The sequence below is a fragment of the Nomascus leucogenys genome, chromosome 10, assembly GCF_006542625.1.
Source record: "Nomascus leucogenys isolate Asia chromosome 10, Asia_NLE_v1, whole genome shotgun sequence".
Taxonomy (NCBI): domain Eukaryota; kingdom Metazoa; phylum Chordata; class Mammalia; order Primates; family Hylobatidae; genus Nomascus; species Nomascus leucogenys.
The window spans coordinates 85,389,061-85,406,934 of record NC_044390.1 but is presented as its reverse complement, the minus strand read 5'-3'; the positions used below and the strand labels follow the sequence as shown (position 1 = coordinate 85,406,934).

The 17,874-nt window shown below is 40.9% G+C and overlaps 1 protein-coding gene across 4 annotated transcripts in view; it reads left to right on the top strand.

The window, feature by feature from the left end:
- The window catches only part of TAOK3 (TAO kinase 3), a 223,683-nt gene that overhangs the window by 143,399 nt on the left and 62,410 nt on the right, over nucleotides 1-17,874 (top strand). For all 4 annotated transcript variants that reach the window (XM_003274452.2, XM_030821486.1, XM_030821484.1 and 1 more), the window contains 2 exons: nucleotides 15,417-15,510; nucleotides 16,536-16,617. In XM_003274452.2, the coding sequence (XP_003274500.1) occupies nucleotides 15,417-15,510; nucleotides 16,536-16,617 (176 nt within the window). The remainder of the gene's footprint in view (nucleotides 1-15,416; nucleotides 15,511-16,535; nucleotides 16,618-17,874) is intronic.

The window sequence follows — 17,874 nt, the reverse complement described above, 5'->3', positions numbered from 1 at the left end:
AGTATAATGAAGAACTTTTCTAATCAATGTTTTTTAAAACATAATGATAAATGTGATAACTTTTACTACTTTAAAATATAAAACCATGTAAAGCACAAACATTAAAAGACAAGCCATGGACTAGGAGAAGGTAGTTGAAATACATTTAACCAACAAAGTATTGGTCCAAAATTTATAAAGAACTCCTACAATTTCTTTCTGAAGAAGAAAAAGCTGGCCAGATGCGGTGGCTCATGCCTGTAATCCCAGCACTTTGGGCGGCCGAGGTGGGCAGATCACCTGAGGTCAAGAGTTTGAGACCAACCTGGCCAACATGGTGAAACCGCATCTCTACTAAAATTACAAAATTAGCTGTGTGTGGTGGTGCACGCCTATAATCTCAGCTACTAGGGAGGCTGAGGCAGGAGAATCATTTGAACCCAGGAGGCAGAGGTTGCAGTGAGCCGAGATTGCACCACTGCACTCCAGCCTGGGCAACAAGAGCGAAACTCTGTCTCAAAAAAAAAAAAAAAAAAAACAAGGAAAAAAAAAGAAAAAGCCAAACAACCAGTAGATAAATGGGTAAGGAATATGATTAAGTGAAGCTGAGGTAGGAGAATCATCTGAACCCAGGAAGTCAAGGCTGCAGTGAGCCATGATCATGCCACTGCACTGTAGCCTGGGTGATGGGAGTAAGACCCTATCTCAAATGAAAATAAAAAGGAATATGATTAAGCAATTCATTGAAGAGGAAACCTAAATGGACAACAAACATCAGAAGACACTAAGCCTCATTAGTAATGCATTAGAGAAATGCAATTTGAAACAATTTCACATTTATGAGATTGGCAAGAGTTTCAAGTCCTTGAATAATAAATTTGGATAAGCTGCTAAGGAAGCAAGAACTCCATATGCATACACACTGGAAAATGTGTACAACGGTGCAACTGTTTTTATAGTAGCTAGAAAAGGTAGAACTAGCCTAAATACTTATCCAAAAGAGAATGTATAAATAAATTATGGAATACTGTATCATAGTTAAGAATGAACTGGATCTACATGTATCATCATGGATAAATCTCAAAATCATAACATTGAATATTTGGTGAACAAATAAAATTGCAAAAGTACAGGTATGGTTTGATGCCAGTTATGAAAATTTTATAAGTTCTTTTATATATTGTTAAAACTATATATACTGGCCAGGCGCAGTGGCTCACGCTTGTAATCCCAGCACTTTGGAAGGCCAAGGCAGATGGATCACCTGAGGTCAGGAGTTCGAGACCAGCCTGACCAACATGGTGAAACCCCATCTCTACTAAAAATACAAAAATTAGCTGGGCATGGTGGTGCATGCCTGTAATCCCAGCTACTTGGGAAGCTGAGACAGGAGAATTGCTTGAACCCAGAAGGCGGAGGTTGCAGTGAGCCAAGACTGTACCATTGCACTCCAGCTGGGCGACAAGAGCAAAACTCCATCTCAAGAAAAAAAAAAGGTATATATACTAATAAAACATAAGAATACAGTTGTAAAGATATAATTCTAGAACAGTAAACACTGGAGAAAGGAAGGCAAATAGAGCTGTATCTACTTTCTTATTTTTTTAGAAGAAAAAGGACCTGAAACAAATATGACAAGATTATAATAAATCTAAGTGATAGGTGTCTGTTATAATATTCTACAAAATTTTACGTATTTTAAATATTGAATAATTGAACTTTTCAAAAATTAGAAATAAATATATATTCCTTTGGGGGAACAAAACTACTCTGTGCATAGCATAGACTTAGCAGTATGGAGTAAGTTTTAGAATTAGACACCCTGGATGTGAATCTTGGCTTTACCAGCACTTAGCTGGCAGGACCACCATGTGTGGCTGTAACATAATGCCATCAGGCATTCACATAGTCTAGGATGCAGATGATCCCTCCTGGGGCTGTGTAACATGTTGATTCTGGCTGTGTGATCGTGGATCATTTTGTTAACTTCCCTAATCCTCAGTTTCTCATCTAAGTAAAAATAACAATGGATATATCATAGATATTTACAGGCTTCAATACGATAACTTAGGTAAAGTATTTAACATAGTGCCTGGCATATAGCAAGTGCTTGGTAACAGCTAATCGTATTCATATATAAGATTATTTTTTGTTTTTTGTGATTTATATTTTAGGCCATATAAAATTATGCTACTTTTAGAGGTACATAGTACCTTTAGGATCATAACTGAGGAGTTGCTATGATGGCCTCAGTGTTATAAGTAAAATATAAAATAAGTAATATTTTATAAAAATAAACCAAAATTTTACTTATAACACTGAGACCATCGTAGCCACACCTCAGTTATGATCTTTTAAAAGAATGTGCCACTTGTGTTGAATTTTACAGTTAGTTAGTGCCTACCCATGGTTTTAACAAGTTTTTTTCTTACCAAAATCTTTCCGAAATTTGATATGGATTCTTCCCTTTCCAATCTTCTTCAATTGTACAAACTACATATACCCTTTTATGATGATTCAAGATCATCATCACATCAGATTTTGTACCGTGTACATGTAAATGACTGAAATGTCAACAGCAATTGACACTGGACACAGGTACAGACCCCAAGAGATACCTTAGTACTTCCTCTCTTAAGACAGCCCCTTATATGTGCTTTCTGATTTTACCTTCTTATAAAAATGAATTGAAATATGTATAACTACATGCTCTCTATATCAGCCTAACTTTGATTACATTTTATAAAATGATTTACTGAATTAAAGGACAAAGTAGCCTTTTCCCAAATTGTCTAATCCTCTATGACCGCTATTTCTGCAAATTGATAAGTGATAGTATCGAATTGTGCTAAAGAGCATAGACTCTGCAGTCAGATAAACTTAGTTCTTATTCTGCCATTTTGTAGTTGTCTGACTTTGGTTAAATTATCACAAGTCTGTAAATTTTTTTTTTTTTTTTTTTTTTGAGACAGAGTCTCGCTCTGTCACCAGGCTGGAGTGCAGTGGCATGATCTTGGCTCACTGCAACCTCTGGTTCCCGGGTTCAAGCGATTCTCCTGCCTCAGCCTCCCGAATAGCTGGTACTACAGGCGCCTGCCACCACGCCCAGCTATTTTTTTTTTTTTTTTTTGAGACAGAGTCTCGCTCTGTCACCCAGGCTGGAGTGCAGTGGCGCGATCTCGGCTCACTGCAAGCTTCGCCTCCCAGGTTCACACCATTCTCCTGCCTCAGCCTCCTGAGTAGCTGGGACTACAGGCGCCTGCCACCATGCCTGGCTAATTTTTTTGTATTTTCAGTAGCCAGGATGGTCTTGATCTCCTGACCTTGTGATCTGTCCGCCCCGGCCTCCCAAAGTGCTGGGATTACAGGCATAAGCCACCGCGCCCAGCCTAATTTTTGTATTTTTAGTAGATACGGAGTTTTACCTTGTTGGCCAGGCTAGTCTCAAACTCCTGATCTCAAATGATCCACCCACCTCAGCCTCCCAAAGTGTTGGGATTATAGGTGCAAGCCATCATGCCCGGCCCATATTAACATCTCTTTAACACTAGGAAGCAACATGGTAAAATGCATTGAAAGTTGAAATTGCTGAGAGAGTAAATGATGTTAAATGTTCTTACAACAAAAAAAATAGTAACTATATGAGGTGATGGACAGATTGTGATTAATCAATGTATACGAACATCAAAACATCACATTGTACACCTTAAATATATATAATTTTGTCAAAAACAAGGAAATAACTTTTTTAAAGTAGGAGGTATTTTATAGGCAACAGCCTCTTATAGTTGGCAGTATTTTTTCTGTTATACATATTACAAAATAGTGGTGAATATTTAATAGTAGTACACCTTACAGTCAGTGACATCTCAGACTCAAAGAAATGTGATAGTAGATGCTCAGTAAATATTCACAAAATAAAATTATTACCAAGAACATTTAATTTCTCAGCAATTACTTGAAAATTATTATATCAGTAATGTAATAAGTCATACAAGTATCTCTTTGACAGCTTTACCATACATTTTCATCTCCCTAGCATTAATTTTGCTAATGGACATGTAAAAGAAGGGTATTTTTTTTTTTTTACATGCAAGACAAAGGTTAAACTGTTTCAGATATTCCCTAAGCAATGATTTTGCTATTTTCTGTATGTTTGGGGCATAATGAAATTCTAAGTGTTAATACAAATAGTATATTTTTAAGTTGTATCTTTTTTTTTTTTTTTGAGACAGAGTCTCACACTTGTCTCCCAGGCTAGAGTGCAATGGCGCGATCTCGGCTCACTGCAGCCTCCACCCCCCGGACTCAAGCGATTCTCCTGCCTCAGCCTCCCAAGTAGCTGGGATTACAGGCACCCACCACCACGCCCGGCTAATTTTTGTATTTTTAGTAGAGACAGAATTTCCCCATGTTGCCCAGACTGGTCTCAACCTTCTGACCTCAGGTGATCCACCTGCCTCAGCCTCCCAAAGTGCTGGGATTACAGGCATGAGCCACCTTGCCCAGCCCAAGTTGTACTTTTAACATCGAAATTACATGGAAAGTTGTGGATAGTCCTGTCCCCTTTTGTTCTGATATCCATCTCTTACATAATAGCTTGTTATCCCCTTTCGTTATGGTGTCTATCTCTTCTATAATAGTATATATTTTTTAAAAAACATCCTAATCCAGAAATTGAATTGCTGGGATGGCATCAAAAAGCAGGATGATGATAATGTTATTGGCACTGTCCCTCTTTCCTAAAGATCAAACTTTACAGCTCCTAAGTGTTTAATCCTGTTTTAGAAATTATCTTTGGGTAAATTGATCTCCTATTGAAAGAACTAGTTAAAACTCTTGGAGGTTGAAATTGTCCAGTCACCAGATATTTTATTTTTCAGGATTATATTCAGGAGAAGTTAATCTTGGTTCTCTTCTGTTTAAATTATAGGCATTTAGTTCACCAACAAAGATCATGGTAGAAACTGGCAAATAGTCTGTCGGCACTGTCAGGGAATGGATTGTGTCCAGAAATAAGTTCTCCAGGAAAGAACAAAACACAAACATAAATGTTATAGATTCTCTGCCTGGAATTTTCTTCTTATACATTAGCCCCTTATAGTTTATCTGTTAATAAATGAATACCGTGATCGTTGTTGGGGAGAAGGGGTTATATTTAGTCTTCTGAAGTTTTTCTTTTCATTTTGAAATACTAGTGCTATCTACCTTAAAATGTACAGAGTTATTGAAGAAGTACCATGGCCTAGTAAAAAGAACACAGGCCTTGGAGTCTCATAGGATTGGGTTGAAATTTCAATGTAAGCACTATGTGATTTGGTTTCATTACTTAGCCTAGCTGAACCTCAGTTTCTTCAGTTGGGAAATTGGAAAAATAATACCTATCTTGCCAAGCTATTTTGAAAATTATGAATAACATATGTAACACGCCTAAGGCAGTGAGTGCCTGGCATATAGTAGGAATTCAGTAAACAGTAGCGATTATTTTGTTATCATTAGTTATTATGGTTGTCAACCATATTTGTTCATAAGAAACCTTATGGGATGGGCACAGCAGCTCATGCCTGTAATTCCAGCACTATGGGAGGCCAAAGTGGGCAGATCGCTTGAGGTCAGGAGTTCTGGAGCAGCCTGGCCTACATGGCAAAACCCTGTCTCTATTAAAAATGCAAAAATTAGTCAAGTGTGGTGGCACACACCTGTAGTCCCAGCTACTTGAGAGGCTGATACGTGGGAATTGCTTGAACCCAGGAGGCGGAGGTTGCAGTGAGCCAAGATTGTACGACTGCACTCCAACCTGGGAGACAAAGCAAGACTCTGTCTCAAAAAAAAAAAAAAAAAAAAAAAAATGCTGGGCGCAGTGGCTCACACCTGTAATCCCAACACTTTGGGAAGCCGATGTGGGCGAATCATGAGGTCAGGAGATCGAGACCATCCTGGCTAACACGGTGAAACCCCGTCTCTACTAAAAATACAAAAAATTAGCCAGGCTTAATGGTGGGTGCCTGTAGTCCCAGCTACTCGGGAGGCTGAGGCAGGAGAATGGTGTGAACCCAGGAGGCAGAGCTTGCAGTGAGCCGAGATCACGCCACTGCACTCCAGCCTGGGCAACAGAGCGAGACTCTGTCTCAAAAAAAAGAAAAAGAAAAGAATCCTTATGCCTTTTCGGGTAGTGTTTATCTGAAGATAGGCATACTCTTTGATTTTCCTTAGTAGAATTAAGCCCAGTAGACACTCTGATTTATTTTATTTTGTTTTTTAAATTTTTTTATTTCAATAGCTTTTGTAGTACAGGTGTTTTTCGGTTACATGGATGAATTATATAGTGGTGAATTCTGAGATTTTAGTGCACTTGTCCACCCCGAGTAGTGGTGGTACAGTTGGTACCCACTTAGTAGTGGTAGGCGCCCGCCACCACGCCCGGCTAATTTTTTGTATTTTTAATAGAGACGGGGTTTCACCGTGGTCTCGATCTCCTGACCTCGTGATCCACCCGCCTCGGCCTCCCAAAGTGCTGGGATTACAAGCGTGAGCCACCGCGCCCGGCCAATATGTAGTCTTTTATCCCACACCGCCTCCTACCCTTCCTCTTCTGAGTCTCCAAAGTCCATTATATTACTCTGTATGCCTTTGCGTATTAATCGCTTAGCACCCACTTATAAGTGAGAATATAATGGTGTTTGGTTTTCCAATCCTGAGTTACTTCTCTTAGAATAATTGCCTCTAGCTCCATTCAAGTTACTGTGAAACACATTATTTCATTACTTTTTCTGTCTTAGTACTCCATGGTGTATATGTACCACATTGTCTTTCTTTTTTTTTTTTTTTTGAGACGGAGTCTCGCTCTGTCACCCAGGCTGGAGTGCAGTGGCGCGATCTCGGCTCACTGCAAGCTCCACCTCCTGAGTTCACGCCATTCTCCTGCCTCAGCCTCTCCGAGTAGCTGGGACTACAGGCGCCCGCCACCACACCCGGCTAATTTTTTGTATTTTTAGTAGAGACGGGGTTTCACCATGGTCTCGATCTCCTGACCTCGTGATCCTCCCGCCTCGGCCTCCCAAAGTGCTGGGATTACAAGCATGAGCCACTGCGCCCGTCCTTTTTTTTTTTTTTTTTGAGAGGGAGTCTCGCTCGGTCGCCAGGCTGGAGTGCAGTGGCATGATCTTAGCTCACTGCAACTGCTGCCTCCCAGGTTCAAGCAATTCTCCTGCCTCAGCCTCCCGAGTAGCTGGGACTACAGGCACGTGCCACCACACCCAGCTAATTTTTTTATTTTTAGTAAAGATGGGGTTTCACCCTGTTGGCAAGGATGATCTCGATCTCTTGACCTTGTGATCCTCCTGCCTTGGCCTCCCAAAGTGCTGGAATTACAGGCGTGAGCCACCACGCCTGGCCACCACATTTTCTTTATTTACTCCTTGGTCAGTGGACACTTAGGTTCATTCCATATCTTTCTGTGTGTAAGTTGGGCTGCAATAAACATACATGTAGGCACTCTAATTTAGTTTAATCTTTACCAAGCAGAGCAGTATCCAGAAACTTGATTAAACTGACCTTCCTGAACCTTGATCTTACGTAACAGAGATTGATCATACACAAAAGCTTGATCGTTGTCTCTAAGTTAAAGGGAAACTACTGTTTTTTCTTTTAATGTAGCTAGCTCAGCGTTTGTATGCTTCTACCTTTTTCCTTTCATTTAAGAATATATGTATTCCGCCGAGTGCAGTGGCTCACGCCTGTAATCCCAGCACTTTAGGAGGCCGAGGTGGGCAAATCATGAGGTCAGGAGATCAAGACCATCCTGGCTAACACAGTGAAACCCGTCCCTACTAAAAATACAAAAAATTAGCTGGGCATGGTGGCGGGGATCTGTAGTCCCAGCTACTCAGGAGGCTGAGGCAGGAGAATGGCGTGAACCTGGGAGGCAGAACTTGCAGTGAGCTGAGATCAGGCCACTGCACTCCAGCCTGGATGACAGAGCAAGACTCTGTCTCAAAAAAAAAAAAAAAAAAAAAAAGATTATATGTATTCCGTATCACAAGGTGACTTTAGAAGCGTTCCCAATTCCTATTCTGCTGCATATGTAGAAGAAGCTCTAGGTGGCTCATGCCTGTAATCCCAGCACTTTGCACTTTGGGAAGCCGAGGCAGGTGGTTCACCTGAGGTCAGGAGTTTGAGACCAGCCGCCTGGCCAACATGGAGAAACCCTATCTCTACTAAAAATACAAAAATTAGCTGGGCATGGTGGCACATGCCTGTAATCCCAGCTACTCAAGAGGCTGAGTCAGGAGAATCTCTTGAGCCTGGGAGGCGGAGGTCGCAGTGAGCCCAGATCATGCCTCTTCACTCCAGCCTTGGTGACAGAGCGAGATTCTGTCTCAAAAAAAAAAAAGAAAAGAAAAAGAAAAAAGCAAACTACTATATTCTACAATAAGTATTGACAAACTTTCTCTGAGGGACCAGATAATAAGCATTTTAGGCTTTGAAGGCTATTCAATGTCTATCATAACTACTCAACTTTGCCGCTGGAGGATGAAAGCAGTCATAGACAATACATTAATGAACAGGCATGGCTGTGTTCCAATAAACTTACAAAAGCAGGCTGATAGCTGAATTTGGCCCATGGGCCATCATTTGCCAGCCCTTGCTCTGCAGTATTCTGGCTCAGAGTGAGCCTTGTCACCATTGCTTAGAGGATTTATTTATTACACCTAGCAAAGACTTGAACATAGATGAGATCACTTGAAGCTAATACTCAGAGAATGCTTCCCAGACTATAGAGCTGTTCTGTGGTTAGAGTACCTTTAGTCATATGCTTCTCTATTAGAATTATTTCTTCTATCATCATGTGGTCAGCCATCTTTTCTGCTTGTTCCTGGGCAGAATGCTTGCGACTTACAGGCCTTCTCTTTGCTGCTTCAAATCCAAGCCACTGCCTTTTATTGAACTGAGTTTTGTTTGTGTTTTTGTTCTTTCATCCTTTTCTTTTCAAATTTGTTTTTCTCTTGCTTCAGTCTCCTTTCCCTTCTGTTTCACTGTTTCTCCTATGCAACTCAGTGTTCTGAGAAGCTGGGATTTTTTTTTTTTAACCTTTTGCCAGTAAGTGGGAGGGTTCCGGTCCTTCTAATAGTGAATGAAGCCGTCAAATAGTATCTGTCATGAGCCCTGAGACTTAGTGTCTTCTCAGTCGTTTTTGTAATTTTGTAATTACTTACTGAACAAAGATTCTTTGTTTGTTGACAGAGTTTATTCTGTGCTTTAATTTGCCTCACCTTCATTTATTTATTTAAAAGTATTAGGGGCCACCTGCTGTGTACCAGGTACTGTTCTTAGCACTGAGAATGCAGAGATGAACATAATAGATGTTGTTCCTGCCCTCATGAAGTTTAGCAAAGAAGACACACATTAAATAAAGAATTAGGCTAGGCACAGTGGCTCATGCCTGTAATCTCAGCACTTTGGGAGGCTAAGGTGGGAGGATCGCCTGAGCCTGGGAGTTTGAGACAAGCTTGGGCAATATAATGAGACCTCATCTCTACGAAAACCTTAAAAAAATTAGCCAAGCATGGTGACGTGTGCCTGTAGCTGGGGCTACTAGGGAGGGTGAGGTAGAAGGATGGCTTGAATGAGAAAGAGAGAGGGAGGAAAGGAAGGAAGGGGGGAGTGATGGAGGGAGGGTGGAAGGAAGGAAGGAAGAAAATAATTATGCAAATAGGCTAGGCATGGTCGCTCATGCCTATAATCCCAGCACTTTAGGAGGCTGGGGCGGGCCAGATCGCTTGAGCCCAGGAGTTTGAGACCAGCCTAGGCACCATGGCAACATGGCAAAACCCCATCTCTACAAAAAAAAAAAAAAAAAAAAAGGCAAAAAAAGTAGCTGGACTTGATGGCACATGGCCTATAATCCCAGCTACTCAGGAGGCAGAAGTGGGAGCATCACCTGAGCCCAGGAGGTCAAGGCTGCAGTGAGCCAAGATGCACTCCCTCCAGCCTGGGTGACAGAGTAAGACCCTGTCTCAAAAAAATTACACAAATAATTAGGGCTGTGATGTACGCAAGAAAGCAAAAAATACAATTTGCAATGACAAAATCTAATAGGAGACCTAGTCTGGGAGGTCAGGGAAGGTTTCCCTGAGGAAGTGATTATAAACACATAATAAATCTGAATACATACTTATTAAATTCATGTAGAAATGAAATTATATTTGAGATGAAACCTGAAAGGATTGTCGAGAATTAGCCTGTAATACCAGCACTTTGGGAGGCTAAGGGAGGAGGATCACTTGAGCCCAGGAGTTTGAGGTTACAATGAGCTGATCACGCCACTGCACTCCAGCCCAGGCAACAGAGCAAGACCCTGACACACACACACATACACAAAAAGATGTACCCAGATAAAGTTTAGGGAGCAAAAGGGAGAGGGGTGTCCAGACCAAGAAAACAGCATTTGTGAAAAACACCAAGCTTGGTTCTTTGAGTGAAGCACACGTAAAGCCTAAGAGAGGGAAAAATAGGGTACTTCTCAGAATCGGGCTCTGGAGGTAGCCAGACCCATGATAATGAAGTCCAAGAGACTATGTTTAAGGATTTGGACTTTGTCCTAAGAATGATGGGAAGCCATTGATGGTTACGTGATGAGTTCCTAGTTCCACGTGGTTTTATTTATTTATTTATTTATGAGACAAGGTCTCACTCTGTCACCCAGGCTGGAGTGCAGTGGTGTGATCTCAGCTCACTGCAACCTCCACCTCCCAGGTTCAAGGGATTCTCCTGCCTCAGCCTCCCGAGTAGCTGGGATTACAGGCAAAAGCCACTACGCCTGACTAATTTTGTATTTTTAGTAGAGACGGGGTTTCACCATGTTGGCCAGGCTTCCACGTGGTTTTAAATACGGTTGGTCCTCCAAATCTGTGGGTTCCACATCCATGAATTCAATCAGCCACAGATTAGAAATATTCAGGAAAAATAAAGGAGGGTTGAGTCTTTATAGGAAATTGTTTAGGAAATAATGACAAGAAAAAGTCTATACACATCTGAACATGTATAGACTTTTTTTCTTCTCATTATTTCCTAAACAATGCGGTATAACTATTTACGTAGCATTTACATTATACTAGATACCATAAGTAATCTAGAGATGATTTAAAGTATACAGACAGAAGGATGTGTGCAGGTTACATGCAAATACTATGCCATTTTATATAAGAAACTTGAGATCCATGGATTTTGGTATATGCAGGGGAGAATGGGAACCAGTCCCCCACAGATACCTAGGGATGACTGTACTTGAAGTTGCCAGAAAGCCAAGCTTTACAAACTTTCTAAAATCTGCCCCTTGAAAAATAAACCCAAACCAGATTTTTTTAATCTTTTGCATTTGAAACAGATACAAATACATTTGTCCACACAGCAACTTCCAAATTTCCACTTGTTAACAGTTCATATCACTGTAATACCAGTATCTGTTTGGTAAGTATAAAGTATCCTATTGAGAGGTCAATAAAAAATACTTGGGAGGCCAAGGCAGGCGGATCACGAGGTCAGGAGATCGAGACCACCCTGGCTAATATGGCGAAACCCCGTCTCTACTAAAAATACAAAAAAATTAGTCGGGCGTGGTGGCATGCGCCTGTAGTCCCAGCTATTCAGGAGGCTGAGGCAGGAGAATCGCTTAACCTGGAGGCAGAGATTGCAGTGAGCCTAGATCGTGCCACTGCACTCCAGCCTGGTGACAGAGCGAGACTCTGTCTCAAAAAAAAAAAAGTGCATATGTGTGTGTGTATACATACATACATACATACATTAATATACATATATACATAAAATACATATATATACATAAAATTAACTGTCTATATATAGAGACTACTGTATTTCATTTTTTTAATTTATTTTTTATTTTTGAGACAGAGTCTCACTCCATCACTCAGGTTGGAGTGCAGTGGCATGATCTCAGCTCATTGCAACCTCCGCCTCCCGGGTTCAAGTGATTCTCCTCTCAGCCTCCCAAGTAGCTGGGATTACAGGCGCATGCCACCAGACCTAGCTAACTTTTGTATTTTTAGTAGAGACAGGGTTTTACCATGTTGGCCAGGCTGGTCTTGAACTCCTGACCTCAGGTGATCTGCCTGCTTAGTCTCCCAAAGTTCTGGGATTATAGGCATGAGCCACTGTGCCTGGCCTAGACTACTATATTTCAGAGGTACAGAAATCACTTAATCAAGACTATAAGATGCCCCTCCAAAATATAACAAATGAATAGGTATAGTTGTCATCTGCTTAAGTGCTGCTAAATGACTTAAAGTTTACTACTTTTCAACCTTGTCCATTCTGGTTTCTTGTTTTGTTTTTTACCTACTCTGGCTGTGTACAGATTTTTCCTTCTGTGAGTGAAAATGTCTTTTCTATAACTTCACCTCTTAGCCTTGTTCTGTTTTTTGAACTGCATAGAATAAGCCCAATTTGTCATTTTAGAAGTGGTTAATAGAAGAAGAGCCTTTACTTAAAAACTAAGGTGCTCTGATGAAACTAGAGATCAGATTATGAATTAGAAAGTGAGACTATATAAAAAAATCTATTAGGGTAAGCACAGTTGAAAGAGATAGTGATTTATCTTCTTCTTCTCTTCCTTTTTTTTGAGACAGAGTCTCACTCTGTTGCCCAGGCTGGAGTGCAGTGGCGCAATCTCGGCTCGCTGCAAGCTCCACCTCCTGGGTTCACGCCATTCTCCTGCCTCAGCCTTCCAAGTAGCTGGAACTACAGGTGCCTGCCACCATGCCTGGCTAATTTTTTTGTATTTTTAGTAGAGACAGGGTTTCACCATGTTAGCCAGGATGGTTTCGATCTCCTGACCTCGTGATCCACCCACCTTGGCCTCCCAAAGTGCTGGGATTACAGGCGTGAGTCACTGCGCCCGGCCCAATAGTGATTTATCTTCTATTCCATAACAACTAATAAATAGCATAAAATTAACTGTACTCAGAACTAGAGCCTTGTTTCTTTCCTTCGATCCACAAATGGAACCCCTAATATGTGAATCGCATTTTATTACAAATTCTGGGGGAATAAGTAAAGGAAAAAGAATATTCAGGTTATAAGATCTTGTGCTCTTAGAGCTTATGATTTCTTTTGAGAGAAAAGATTTGTATGATGATGTAGGTGTAATAGGTGAGCACATGCCAAATGACCAGTATGCCAAGGGAGAGTTGGAGGAGTTCCAATAAAGAGATCATGGTGGGCTGGGGAGGAGTAAATCCTCTACCAGGAAATACCTGGCCAGATGCAGTGCATCATGCCTGTAATCCCAGCACTTTGGGAGGCTGAGGCAGGAGGATAGCTTGAGCCCACAAGTTCAAGACCAGCCTGGTTTAAGACGGGGTCTCACTCTGTTGCCCAGGCTGGAGTGCAGGGGCACGATCTCAGCCCACTGCAACTTCCACCTCCTGGGTTCAAGTGATTCTCCTGCCTCAACCTCCCAAGTAGCTGGGATTACAGGCTTGTGCCAACATGCCTGGTTAATTTTGTATTTTTAGTAGAGACAAGTTTCACCATGTTGCCCAGGCTGGTCTCGATCTCCTGGCCTCAGGTGATCTGCCGGCCTCGGCCTCCCAAAGTGTTGGGATTATAGGTGTGAACCAATGCGCCCAGCCTCTATAAAAAAAAAAAAATTGTTTAAATTAGTCCAGCGTGGTGGCACACACCCATTGTCTCAGCTACTCAAGAGGTTGAGGATCTCATGAGCCGGAAAGGTCAAGGCTATTGTGAGCCATGATTGTGCCACTGCACTCCAGCCTGGGCAACAGAGCAGGTCCTCATCTCAAAAAATAAATAATTAAAAAATAAATGCCTGACTCACTGAGTTTCTCTTTAGAGTGGGATGGACCAGACTTTATTTATAATTTATAGTCCTCTTCCTCCTTTCCATTTCTCTCTCTACCCTCACCCCTAGCAGTTATTTGGCCTGAATCAGGCATCAGACAGTATTTACTGAATATAATTGGCTTATCTCCCATGCTCTGTTAGTGCTTTTTGTTTTTGTTGTTGTTGTTGTTCGAGACAGAGTCTCACTCTGTCGCCCAGGCTTTGGCACAGTGGCGCGATCTCGGCTTACTGCAAGCTCCGCCTCTTGGGTTCATGCCATTCTCCTGCCTCAGCCTCCTGAGTAGCTGGGACTACAGGTGCCTGCCACCATGCCCAGCTAATTTTTTTGTATTTCTTTTTTTTTTGTAGAGACAGGGTTTCACCGTGTTAGCCAGGATGGTCTCGATCTCCTGACCTCATGATCCGCCCACCTCGGCCTCCCAAAGTGCTGGGATTACAGGCGTGAGCCACCGTGCCCAGCCATTCTGTTAGTGATGTTTAAGATGTTTCATTTTGGGACTAAGTGCAGTGGCTCACGCCTGTAATCCCAGCACTTTGGGAGGCCAAGGTGGGTGGATCATGAGGTCAGGAGTTCGAGACCAGCCTGGCCAATATGAGAAAACCCCCTCTCTACTAAAAATACAAAAATTAGGCCAGGCACAATGGCTCATGCCTGTAATCCCAGCACTTTGGGAGGCCGAGGTGGGTGGATCACCTGAGGCTGGGAGTTCAAGACCAGCCTGACCAATGTGGAGAAACCCCATCTCTACTAAAAATACAAAATTAGCCAGGCATGGTGGCTCATGCCTGTAATCCCAGCTACTCAGGAGGCTGAGAAAGGAGAATTGCTTGAACCTGGGAGGCAGAGGTTGTAGTGAACCGGGATCGCTCCGTTGCACTCCAGCCTGGGCAACAAGAGCGAAACTCCATCTCAAAAAAAAAAAAAAAAAAATTAGCCAGGCACGATGTCAGGCGTCTGTAGTCCCAGCTACTCGGGAGGCTGAGGCAGGAGAATCGCTTGAACCCAGGAGGCAGAGGTTGCAGATCATGCCACTGCACTCCAGCCTGGGTGACAGAGCAAGACTCTGCCACAAAAAAAAAAAAAAAAAAGTTGCATTTTATAGTAATCTTTTTTCCTTATTCTATGTTTCTTTGCTTTCTGAATTTTTTAAGTGAATATGAATTTTTTTCTTTTTCTTTTTCACCAAATACTCAGACTTCAAGGAGAGAATATATATTTTTGAGCTAAAACACACATGCAAAGATCTTCACACCTATTGTGGGAAAATATGCAAAAGCCAATTTTTTGAAGCTATGTGAAAAAAAGAGAAAACTTTTCTTTCACTCTTTTGAAATGAGTTCTGTTAGGAGCTTTGCCAATGTACATTTAATGTCCGGCAGCTTCTTCTGAATGGCTATCTTGGGCCAACCTTAGAGATTAAAATAAGTGGATTATGTGGTATGATGACAGTAATGAGCTATTGATTTAGCAGCAAAGCTTTGCTTATAGTTTCTTATTTCTCTGTCTGCCTGGTTTCCTTCAAGAACTACTTTATTGTGTTTCTTTCCTCTTCCAGCGGAACGGAAGCCCCCCCTTTTCAACATGAATGCAATGAGTGCCTTATATCACATTGCCCAGAATGACTCCCCAACGTTACAGTCTAATGAATGGTAAGACTCTGCTATCATTTTAAATCTCTAAGAAAATCACCGTATGTATTTGGCATTTTTATTACATTACATTTTAAATATCTGACCTAGAAAGCATTTCTTTCCTTCACTGTATGTTGTTATAAGTGACACTGATGCCTCACAAGCATCAACTGTCTACACGTGCACACATAATAGATTTACTTATTTTTGCCTTCACCATGGCTTGCACTGTGTTCTTAATGTGTCTAGCAACCGAAATCCTGCAGGGAACATGCCCTGCTACCCTCCTAACAAGTCTATTGTCCCAGGTCGTGATAGTCTTGTATTGATCATCTCAGCTGATATCACTTCTCAGCAGAGATAAGGAGACCTCTATGATGTCATTATTTCTCCAGTTGTCTTTTTTTTTTTTAAACTATATGTACACTTAAATGTGTTGAGACAGAGCATACATTATCTATTCAGATACAGTGTTCCTTGCTGAAAAGTATGACATTTTTAGAACTATTTGGGCCACAAGAGTTATTTTAAAAGGAGCAATATTAAAGAAGAATGGGTAAAATGGAACTTTTAAGATAGGAAGAATTTTTATTCAGGAAGCCTACTCCTGGGTTCTCCATCCCTCATGCTTCAAATTTTACTACTTTGTTATAGATTGTGGGTGGCAGAGGAATTAACAATTGGTAATTAAGAATATAGAGTTGAGACTATGAGAATTATTGTCTTTGGAGAGAAAAATGTATATAAAACTATTTTATATAAACATAGTATTTTTGTTTTCTGATGTATATTATGATTTGACCTTCCTTATATGTTAAGATGTATTTGTATGTTGACTAACTTGAAACTTGTCCTCACTCATTATCCAAAAGAATTTTAGATATCATAATTTGAAAATGCTCCAGTTCTCCTGATATTCCAAAGATTTTATTTTTTTAAATCTCCTTAAATGCAAAATTTTCCCTTGAATGAAAATTGTTTTAAGTAATCAGTGTGCTCTACAGACCCTGAGTTTATTTTCTTTTGTGTTTTTACACACACAGGACAGACTCCTTTAGGAGATTTGTTGATTACTGCTTGCAGAAAATACCTCAGGAAAGGCCAACATCAGCAGAACTATTAAGGGTAATTTTTCAAATTTATATTTGAGGAGGGGGATTTAAAGTCATGTTATAGTGGAATATAATAAATCATTCCTGTGGCAGCTCATCATGACAAAGTGGTTTAGAACGTGCTGCCTTGTCATTTATCCTGAGATAAGTAGCTAGGCATAGAAATAGCAAGATTATTGCAACGTATGTGCTATGTATTCCCTGTGGATAGTTTTTTCCCTGTCTTTTCCGTTTTTTCCCCTCCCTCCCTGTTCCTTTTTTGCCTTATAACAAATAATATTTCTCCTCCTTGCTCTAGTCGTCATTGTGATGTTCCTGGGCCTAACATCTGCATACACATTAATCCAGTGGTCTCAGGACAGAGCTGGCCGGTGGTTCAGACACCAACTCTGGGATTTTCAGTTAGGTCGTTGCCAAATCCTCAGGCAGTGAAGGTATATGATAACTATATAGAGTAGACATTTACATAGTATTGTGACATGTTAGTGATAAGAGTATCGTGTTAACCACATTTATTTGATTTAACTATCACCAAGGATCTCTTTTGATGTAATATTTTACTGTAGACTTTATACATAGGCAGTGTATTGTATCAATATCAGTGTAGTATGTGGAAATCTTTTACAGTAGAAGTGTTTTATTTGGCACACAATAGTCCAAATTTCTTCATCCTTTTTTTGCATGTATGTTTTTCAGCCCTTTCTGTTTCTTCCATCTCTAGAATGGCTGGCTTTTATTGTATAGCAGTTTTGTTTGTTCATTTTTAAGAAAAACTCAGAAGAGTTGTATTGCCTCAATTTGTAAAGCTTAAAAATGTTTGCCTTTATAATTGAAGAACACCTTGGCTAGGTGACAAGTAAGTTTTTACTTCTTGTGAGCAGTAGGCCACAGGAGTGTGGTAAGAGAAGCAACAGGACAAAGGGCTTGATCTTGTTCTCCTTTGTTGTGGAACCCTTACATGTTTTAAACATGAACTGCTTAGGAACAATTCCATGTTTCTTTAGGGGAAAATAGCAACCAGAACAAAACACCAGAAACACACAATAATATCTTTATTACCTTGAAGTACACAAAGATCTTAAAAACAAACAAAAAACCAAGACATAAAAATTACTACCATAAAAGGGGAAAAAATGTGGAGCTGGGTATGGTGGCTCATGCCTATAATCCCAGCATCTCAGGAGGCTGAGGCAGGAGGATCACGTGAGCCCAGAATTTTGAGGTTATAGTGAGGTATGATTGTGCCACTGCACTCCAACCTAGGCAATAG